At 42.2% G+C, this 9,834-nt stretch overlaps 1 protein-coding gene and 1 long non-coding RNA gene across 5 annotated transcripts in view; one reads left to right on the plus strand and one right to left on the minus strand.

Moving 5' to 3' along the window:
• PLEKHA7 (pleckstrin homology domain containing A7) overlaps window positions 1–854 on the minus strand; it is a 252,758-nt gene extending 251,904 nt beyond the window's left edge. For all 3 annotated transcript variants that reach the window (XM_074997733.1, XM_074997731.1, XM_074997730.1), the window contains exons 1-3: window positions 751–854; window positions 538–614; window positions 352–409 (exon numbers count right to left, since the gene is read on the minus strand). In XM_074997733.1, the coding sequence (XP_074853834.1) occupies window positions 352–409; window positions 538–614; window positions 751–839 (224 nt within the window). In that variant the 5' untranslated portion in view covers window positions 840–854. The remainder of the gene's footprint in view (window positions 1–351; window positions 410–537; window positions 615–750) is intronic.
• LOC142014720 (uncharacterized) lies at window positions 639–3,848 on the plus strand. Of its 2 annotated transcripts, none has more exons than XR_012646024.1 (3): window positions 639–802; window positions 1,530–1,623; window positions 1,987–3,848. It is a non-coding gene; the product is annotated as an uncharacterized LOC142014720 (long non-coding RNA). The 2 variants fall into 2 exon arrangements; XR_012646025.1 differs by lacking the exon at window positions 639–802 and adding an exon at window positions 889–1,186.
• Window positions 3,849–9,834: the final 5,986 nt, after the last annotated feature.

Below are 9,834 nucleotides of genomic sequence, written 5' to 3' on the forward strand. Positions count from 1 at the left end.
TAAACACCACGGGGAGCAGACTTCCTCCTCCTCCTCTCACGCTCACACCCCAGTGAAACTTGTTGCTCCTCGCTGGGACCAAACCACCGGGCAGCGCCGCGGAAGAGAGGAGCCGCGAGAGCGGCTGCTCCGGGACAAAGCGGGAGCCCCTCCCCGGAGCTCGCGCCCGACTCTTTCCCACCTTGCGAGCCCTCCGCCCCCCCTGCGGCTAATCATTAAACGGAGCCGAGCACAGGGCTGCAGGAACCATTTCCCACACGCAGGGCGGGCGGGCAAGGGCCGTAAAACAAGCGGCTCCCGCCCGCGGCGTGCGACCCCGGGCCCCCCGGGCGGCGGGAGCGCGGTACTCACTCAATGAAGTAACTGGCGCCCTCCTCGGAGAAGCCCTCCTCCCAGCCGCGGGGCAGATCTGGGGGCAGAACAAAGGGGGTGAGATCTTGGCGGTCCCTGAGCTGCAGCCCGGAGGGGGGACGAGGCCCCCCCGACCGCGCAACGGTCGTTCCCCGCCGCTCGCGCGCGACACACCCCAGCACCCACCTGAGCGGATCATGTGGCCGGAGTTGACGGGCTCCCCAGTGCGAGGATGCAGCCAAGTAGTGGAGCGGGTCTGGTCACTGGGGGGAAGCGGGCAGAAAAGAGGCACCTGTTAGCGGCGGCCGGACGGGGAGGGGCAGCCCCAGCCGGACCGCCCCCCCCCCCCCGGCCACTCCCCGCCCCACACATACTCTCCCAGTCTCTCCCGCGTCTTACTCGATGAAGAAGACCCGGCCGTCCCTACAGACGCCATAGGACCAGTACTCAGGTAGAGTGTCCCGCCCCACTGCCTCCGCCGCCGCCATGTTCGCCGCGCGCACAGCCAGCCGGCCGGCCGGGGAGGGGGTGCCAACGCGGGCGGCCGAAGCCCAGGGCCCGGCTCTGCTCAGCAGCGCCCCCGCTGCTGGCTGGGAAAGGCGCCGGCGGAGCTCTGCTGGCTCCCCTGGGAGAGCAGGAGGGAGCACAGCAGAGCAGAGCAGAGCAGGGGCGGCGGGTCCATGGCAGTGAGGCTGAGGGACGAGCCCTCGCCCCGGGCAGCGGACTGCAGAAAGGGCCTGAGCCCCCCCAGCCGGAGCGATCCGCTCCGCAGCTCCTGGGAAGCAGTGTGGGCGCCCCACGGCTGAGCCCTGCCCCGCACAGAGCTACCCTGAAGGTGCTTGCCCCCCCCCCCCCGCACTGAAATGCTCCCACACTCAAAGGGGGATCGGACCACAGCCGGTGCAATTCCCCTCAGTGCCGGGTTGTGACTCCTGGGGGGCAGCGCTGGCTGGTCGCCCCCCCCATTACGTGTCCTCCTCTTCCTCTCCCACTCCAGCGCACACCCCACAATGGGTCTGTGCCCCCTCCAGTCCGATCACTAGCAGAATAGGGTTTGCTGGCTGCCTTTTTGCTTTCTGTTGGAGTTGCGCTCTTCGTGAAGAACCCAGCCAAGTATAGGGACCAAATCGGGGACTGACTATAACAAGTTGTTGTTCCTTTCTCCACTTGTTTCTCAGGCCGAGGCACTAGTCCAGACCTTTGATATAGAGGACAAGAGGCTGAGGCAAACTAATTGCTATCTTGCCAGCAACCTGTGGCTCTGCTGAAAGGGTAAGGAGACAGTAGGTAGTAGCTGTTCAGCCAAGGGGAGGGAAACATTAGATCGTTAATGAAGCAAAATTTTGCAGTGATTTATACAGCATCTGTTATTGTACAGAGCTTCCTTTGTGCAAGACTGCTGAAATGCAATCACTCAAGGTTTCAAATACACACCCTACATTCCATTGAGGAAGGGGAGAATTTAGCTGAAGCTATTGAGTCAAAACCCTTTTACTAAAAATACTGTAGGAATTTTATATCCAGTGCACATAGGCTGGCTGTTTTCAGGGTCTCAGTTTGCTGTACCTAAGTATTTTAGCTAAGTCCTCTATTGAAAGATGTACAGCTGAGATAAATGTGGCTTTTTTTTTATAGAGTCCTGCAAATCCACAACTAACTGCAGGTAGATGTATCTGCAGATTAGGGATGTCAAAGGCTAACTGGTGGGGGCTGAAGCATTTCCTCACCTACCATGGGGCCTATCACAGGAGAGCACTTCAGCCCAGCCAGAGCAGCCTCCAGCCACCTGCCTTCGCCTCTATCCAGTCAGTTAAGTGGTTCAACTTAACTTTCACTGGTTAATTTTTTTAAACAAGATTTTGCATCCCTACTGTGGATATGGATGCAGATATGGATACAGATTTTGTATCTAGAAATCTGCAGATTGGTGGGTATCCACTTTATCTGCATCTTGCTTTTTGTTTTTTTTACATGTCTACAAATGCAAAATTTTATATCCAGATAGGACTGATTATTAAAACTTGTAGTTCTAATCTGATTCTCAATTATATTGCATTTCCATACAAAATGAATGGAAAACACAACCCTACCATTTTACCCTGGTAGCGTTTTTGCACATGTGAAAACAACCACATAAGATAAAATACCAGGGAGAATCTGGCCCTAAGACTTGTAAAATTGGAAAAGGTATTGGAAAGTAAGCTGGTTTCTACTGAACAAAGGAAAAATATACAATGGATTTTTATGAATTGTGGAGAACTTTAGCGGTGAACATTTTGCAAAATGTTTTGATTCTCGGGGGCTGAAAATTAACTCCTATTCTTCTTGCTCATGGGGATTGTTCTTATATAGATTCAGATATTTATCTCATACTTCCTAGTTAGGTCTTCATGTACCACAACATGTAATTCTTCTCCCTCAGTACTGATGGCTTTTGTGTACCTTTACTCATAGATCATCAAGAAATCAAGCTTCTCCTAACCTTCTCTCTTAAACCAGCTTTATAAATTCCTGAACATTTGTTTCAGATTACCACCAGCGTCAATGTCTTTTTAGTGGTGTGGTGCTCATAAAGGAGTACATTCTTGCAGATCCTTTGCATTATAATAAATTCTGTCCTTTGCATTTGTTACTGTTGCCTTTATAATTATTTAGTGTCAACCATGTGCCTATAGTTAGAAAAAAGAGAACAGGTAAGACAAGTTCCTTGCCTTGAACAACTTAATTTTAGTTCCCAGGGCAAATATTTTCATATCTATTAATTACATGGATTAGTTAAATGGGGCTATAGCTGCTTGTATGGCATGGGCTATAGACCCCTGATTGGGTGGATTTCTGTACCAATAATGACTGCTGAGTTTAACAGTAATTCTTCATTGTGTAAACTACTACTAGCGATGATCTTGTGACTTGTTTTCAGCAATGGAATGGAAAATATTTTGAATAATCCAGAAGGAACCTATACTACACATTGTTAAACATTAAACCCTGCTTCTGGTGCTTAATGTGTAAGCAACTATAAACTTCTGAATAACATGTTATGTACTTCTCGCCCTATCAGAAGTATTCATACTTTTAAATCTTCACATTAATTCCCATTCTTATCCCACAGAAATATGAAATTCTCTTCTTGACATTACATGTTGAATTTGTACTGCTTTATAGCATCGGGTAGTGATGAAAGACTTCTACATGATTCAATTGATGTATGGTAATTGAAGATAGATACATTTACATACTCAGCTGGTTTGATATGAATATTTTTCATTGTTGTTTTTCTAACGGGCTCTCAATAAAACGATACAAATATATATCTTAGTTTTCATACATGTTAAATAATAAAACGTTGATTTAACTTCAAGGCAAATGTTTACCTTTGAGTTACAAGGGCCTTATTGAAAAATCATTGGTGTCAAAGACTCTCAGTGAGTTAAATTGACTGTTTATCAAGTGTCTAATCTGCAGTTGCATAATATGTGTTTTAACAAAGTTTTGTATATACCTTATAAACTACACATGGTTTTGCATTATTAGAAAGTTCTGCATTGGCACTCATTTATTACAAATCAAATATAATACTTACATTCAGAATATTGTATTACAGGAGAGCAGCAGTAGTTTGTTAACTCACTCACCGTTTAAAAGATAACCCTTCCAAATACTTGAAAATCCATGTTCTGCCTCAGATTATCTTGAAAATTTTTATGCCTCATGGGAGTACAGAGTAGGGTTAGTGGTCTAAGCATGGGGTCATTTGAATTACAGACTTCTGAGATACTGGCCCCCAAACCCAAATCTAGATGGTGCAAGCTGCTCATCTTCCTTCAAGGCCATGGGGAAAAAAAAAGACCAGTTCACTAAGGGAAAATTCCAAAACGTATACTTATTACAAGTCAGAAATCAGATACTGACTTTTCACATGAGAAGATTGTGCTCCTGTTGGGCTAGGGACTGGTAAAAATATGAAGATGTCATTGGAAAAATTAGATGAAGTACTTCTTGTAAGATCCTTTAGTAGAAGGTATTGCTCAAAGACATTGAGCTGAAGATTGGAAGATTTAATTCCTGGAAATGGTGATTTCTTTCTTAACCCGTTCTGGCTCAGCCTCACATATAATATATAGCCCTTTGATATCTTTGATTTCAAAGTAATTTTAAAAAATTAATAGGAATTGGCCCCATTTTACAGATGACAAAAGTGAAGGAGCAAGAATGACTTGCCACTTTCTCACTCAATGATGTAGCTTGGAACAAAACCACGTCTAACTCAGAATATGATGCTCTTGGCATTTGGACCACAGGAGACCATGCCAATAGACATAAATAAGAGTGACAAAAAGTTAACAGACATAAAAAATTCAGTGAGATCAGAAAGAAAAAAACTGTTCTGACTTTTCACATTGCTGAAATGTGGGGTCACTGCATCTCTCACTTTGATGTTTTCCTTAGCGCAAACAACAGATACACCAGGTCTTTGACAAGATATTAATGGCTGCTGTTGCATAAAATAATACATCAAGAAACATGTGAAGGAATCACCTGTGTTACTCAGTATCAGCTAATAATCAATAGTAATGCCAAATAAGAGTTGAACATGAGCATATTTTCTTACAGGCCATTTTGTATATTTGACATATATTCATTTAATTTTGTGTATTTTAGAAGAGACATACTGTGAATAAAATGCAGAATATTGAGATCCAAAGGACATGATGGAAAGTAAAGATAAATTTGAAGGCAAGCTGTGTTTGAGAGAGAGGTGATGCCATTGGAATAAGTTGGAAGTTTTGCCACAAACTTCATTGGGAGTAGGATCACACTGTGTTATGCTACAACTATCATAAAATGAGTATGGCTCAGAAAATAAACCCGTTTATAGGTAGGGAAATCCAAAAGTTTAAAGAATTAATCGGTTTTCTGGGTACCGGAAGGAATATGAAGTTTAATTGCTTTCTGCAATTTCTGTAAGGCACTGAGGAAGACACTGAAAACATGCTAACCAAAACAACCACTGTGATCTGATTGATAGCCTTCAACTCACATCAACCTATTGTTACAATGGAGTAAGACAGATGGGCACATGCCACAGAGAAAGAAATGTTCATGGTGTAAATCAAATTCAAACTCCTCCTAGAACAGTGACGTCTCCTTAGCATCAAAATGGCAAATACTATTCACAAGAACAACAACAAAAAATTACAGGTGTTAATGATGAACATGTCTTTTTAAGGTAGTTTGACGAATATTATCTATATAATTATGCCTTCTTCACAAAACTCTTCCACCTTTAAAAACAAAATTTGGATATTAAACTTTGGAAATTAATATTTAGGATATGCAGATAGTTCCCCACTCCCATAAAGTTCATCATTCAATATAACCTGTGCTGTTTACACAACTTTAACTTTGTTCTCTGAAATCTGCAAAATGGTATTAATAAAATCAAAATTAATTTCTACTTCATATCATATTAAGTTCATTAAATTGCAATATTCCAATATGTTCATTACAATAATATGGACTACAAAAAAGCCCTAGGTGTAATTCCTTCCAATACACTATGTACCATATATTTGGGAGAGTTTATCCATATGTTGAAGAACTCTTCCTAAATAGTAAGAACTATGACCGCCAAATTTGGCATACATCTTCCTCTTATCATAACTTAAAGCAAGGTAAGAGTTTGTGCCAGGAAAATGGAATGTGCCTGGGATAGGATAGTTTCTCATAAAACCATACAGAAAAGAGAAGCTCACCAGGGAGGTGAAAGGGGGTGGTTGGGAGTGCCTCACTGCCCACCCAACTCCTGGGGACTGCCCTAGCCATAAGCCTCCTGCTCCCATGAAGCTGCTGCAGTGGAGAAGGCTAGGGTAGTCCTCTCTGTCCCAAAGGCATCCTGAACTCATCCTCAGTCCTATCCCAGAGCAATGATTAAAATGAAGAACAACAAAAATTGAGTTAAAGACCCAAGCAATGCCAGGTAAATCTATTAATATATAAAATGAAAATAGTCTATTTAGATACAGTTGTGACACGAAACATATTTCATAGCTAAAAATTGATTAAGCATTCCAATTCTGTTAAAATTGTTTTTCTAATTCACGGGATGTCATACTGAGAATTTATGCAATTATTACTTAAAATTATCCTAGTAATACATTTCTTTCACCAGCTGTCTTTACCGTTTATTAAATGTGTATATATAAAGGCAACAGTATACATCCATATCATGTATCCTTTGCAGAAAAAAACAAGATTGTACAATTAAGACTGAATCTATGATAAAACATATATGGGGGCAGAGCTGAACAATTATGTGAGAGTAGAAAACCTTTAACTGGTCATTTTTCAAACATTTTAATATTTGGATTTTTGTAAAGAGAGTGATGATAAGGTTTGTGTGTAGTTTTGTGGTCAGGGAAATTTTTAGCTGAACTGCAATGAAATACACCCTCAACCTCATCTTTCTCATTAAAACTGAAAATCTGTGTGTGTTTGAAATTAACTCAAACGTTTAAATCAACATAAGGGTTATGTGTACACTAGCTGCTTCTTTTTCAAAGGGGCATGGTAATGAGCGAAGTCAGAAGATGCTAATGAGGTGCTGCCATGAATATGCAGTGCCTCATTAGCATAATGGCAGCCATGGCAATTCGAAATCGCACGCTGCCCAAGTAGATGGGGTTCTTTCGAATGGAGCCCTCAGCCTTTGAAAGCCCCTTATTCCTAAAACCAAATAGGAATATGGGGCTTTTGAAAGGACCCTATCTACATAAGAGGCGCACAATTCAAAAGTGGCACTTTTGAATTGCCATGGCTGCCATTATGCTAATGAGGTGCTGCATATTCATGGTATTGCCTCATTAGCATCTTCTGACCTTGCTCATTACCATGCCCTTTCAAAAAGAAGGGGCTAGTGTAGACGTAGCCAAGGTTTGTAGGAAACTATAGGAATGGAATCCTGGTCTAACTGAACTTATGAGGCTCTCCAAAGCAGGGCTCCCCTCCTGCAGATTTCATGAGTGATGTGCATTTGTAGTGAGTGTTTGGGGTAAATTCTCCTTGTGTGGGATATAGGGCACAGAAAGATAGATGAGACTTTTATATAGATTTAAAGTAAGGGACAGTGCTAAGTCTAGAATATGTTGAGCATTTTAAGTTTAATGCATAGAGAAGACTCCTTTTTCCTCCATCTCCCCCAATGCCGCCTCCAATCCAATGCGTCTCATTTTCCTGACCCTCAATATTATAACCCACTATAAATCCACCACTGGTGTGTCCTTCTCCCTCTCTCCTGTTTGCCATATAACTCCTCTATTACAAAGCCATGGAACAAAACTATGCCATCCTTCCATATCCTGTCATCTATCTCCATCTAGACTCTGGGTCCTAGTTTCCTACCACATATCCATGTCCCTCCTACCAGAGGCTGAGCTGCTGCGACAGCTGAGTCTAGAATTAGCAGTAAGTTTGTTTTTATTGATAAACAATTTGCCCTGTATACTGCATACAATAAAACAACTCCGTATTAGTGCTATCCAGGAAATAGCTATGAGTAGAAAGAGAACATGCAAAAAACAAAAATACCTCACAGATCCTATGCCCAGCTGCTTCTCCTTAGCCCAACCAGTATGGAGTCAGCACTGAAGCTGTCTTCAGCCTGGTTCAAGTAACAACAAGCAACAGTAAAAACGGCAAATGAAAAGGACAGCTCCATTGGGGACCCAAAGCAAACAACAGATGTTCAAGTTCCTAGTTAATCTTTGCTTCCTTATCTGTTCAACCCTAGGAGCTTCCTTATAGGCTGTAAAGGAAAGATTGGTTCTTGTTTATTATCTTGATCCAATGAATCCCTAGTTTACCCCTTCCATGCCTAACTTAATGTAGGTATGTGCACCCATTTAATCATAATCTTTGTATATCGCAGGTCTTTGTAAAATTCCAGTTTTAACCCCACAAAGTAACACTGAAACCCCTCTCCAGAGCAAGATTAACAAAACACACAAACCCTAATCTACAATTGATTCTGCATAGACAGACCGTGTGTCCATACCAAATAAGCTACAGCACCGGGCCCTTCAAGTCTGCAGGCTAATTTGCTTCGGAGGTATAATGAACCCAAACAAAAAGTTAGAAAAAATTTCAAAAAGTCAAAAGTACAAGCTGGTGAAGGTTACTTCTGCCTTTGAAAGGGCAAGGAAGAAGGGACCAAGTGTGACTGAGTATCTGTTGGATACTAACCTGGATGGGCATTTCTGTGGAATAATGGGGGTAGGCTTAAAAATGGGAAAAAGGAATATTTTCTGAAGCTCTATAGGTGAACTCAAGAAATTGTTAGCTATAGCTGGACTATTGAAGCTAACTGTCACAGAAGGGATGGAAAGAAACATTCTAGCATATTTGGCATCTAGCATGTTCGGAGTCTGTGTAGGTGGCCCTTCACATAATAGGTCAAAAATAGATTGCGTCTCAGCTTACTTTGTAATCAACTAGATTATCAGGATGCAAAACACTGTTGTGTAATTTAATGTCAAACCTTTTCATTCCTGCTTCAAAAATTACAGGTATTTGAAATAGATAAGGAGTGCTGAAACCTTAACAACAAGGGCTACAGTAGACCCCTGACTTACACAGGAATTGTATTCTTGCAACCCCTGCGTGAATCAAATATCCTGGCTCCCCTCCACTTGTGGGAGCTGGGAAACCTGTGGCTCAGGTTTTGTAAGGACATGTTATGGCTTGGTGAAAATTAAGACCCTGAGAAGACTATCACAAAGGCTCCTACAATATGCAAATCTGCAAAGAATGTGTAAATTCTCAAGTAGAACTTCACCACAATTTTGCTGTACTACTAACAGAGGCCTGGGACATTTCCTAGGAACTGATAAGTTTTGCTTCAGGCTGTTCTCCCCAGATACATCCTAATTTCCCAGGAAATGTGTTGGTCCAAAGTCATGATTGTTGTTAATGCTGTTTTTGTTGTTGTTGCTGAACCAAAAATGTAATTTAAATTAAATATTCCACTTTTCTTTTCCTTGTACAAAAAGTTTTGCCCTTTCTGTAGGCTGCAGAAGGAATTAGTGATAATGCTGTTATACAGGCTTTCCCAAGGTACTAAGACCAGGTACAGTGGCTAATTAGATTTTCTCTTTGCAACTGTAGCAATTTTGAGGGAATTTCTTTACTTATTTTACATGAGTGAATTTCATATTTATTGGCAACACCAGACTGACCGCACTAGAGACAGGTATGTTCTCTGATCCAAAGAACAGTTATTTCATAAATTCTGGCAGTGTAGATCCCATAGATTGCTCCACCAATGTGAAACAAAGTTATAGGGGGTGGGTGTGTAATTAATTCTTCATGTTCATTGATACCTTGATCTCAGTATGAGACTACCTAAAGGGATTCAATGCTGGTGGTGGTGATTTTTTTTTCTTTTAAACGTTGTGGATGCGATGGACTGAGACCATCAAAAAGATA

Source organism: Carettochelys insculpta, chromosome 6, assembly GCF_033958435.1.
Source record: "Carettochelys insculpta isolate YL-2023 chromosome 6, ASM3395843v1, whole genome shotgun sequence".
Classification (NCBI taxonomy): Eukaryota; Metazoa; Chordata; order Testudines; family Carettochelyidae; genus Carettochelys; species Carettochelys insculpta.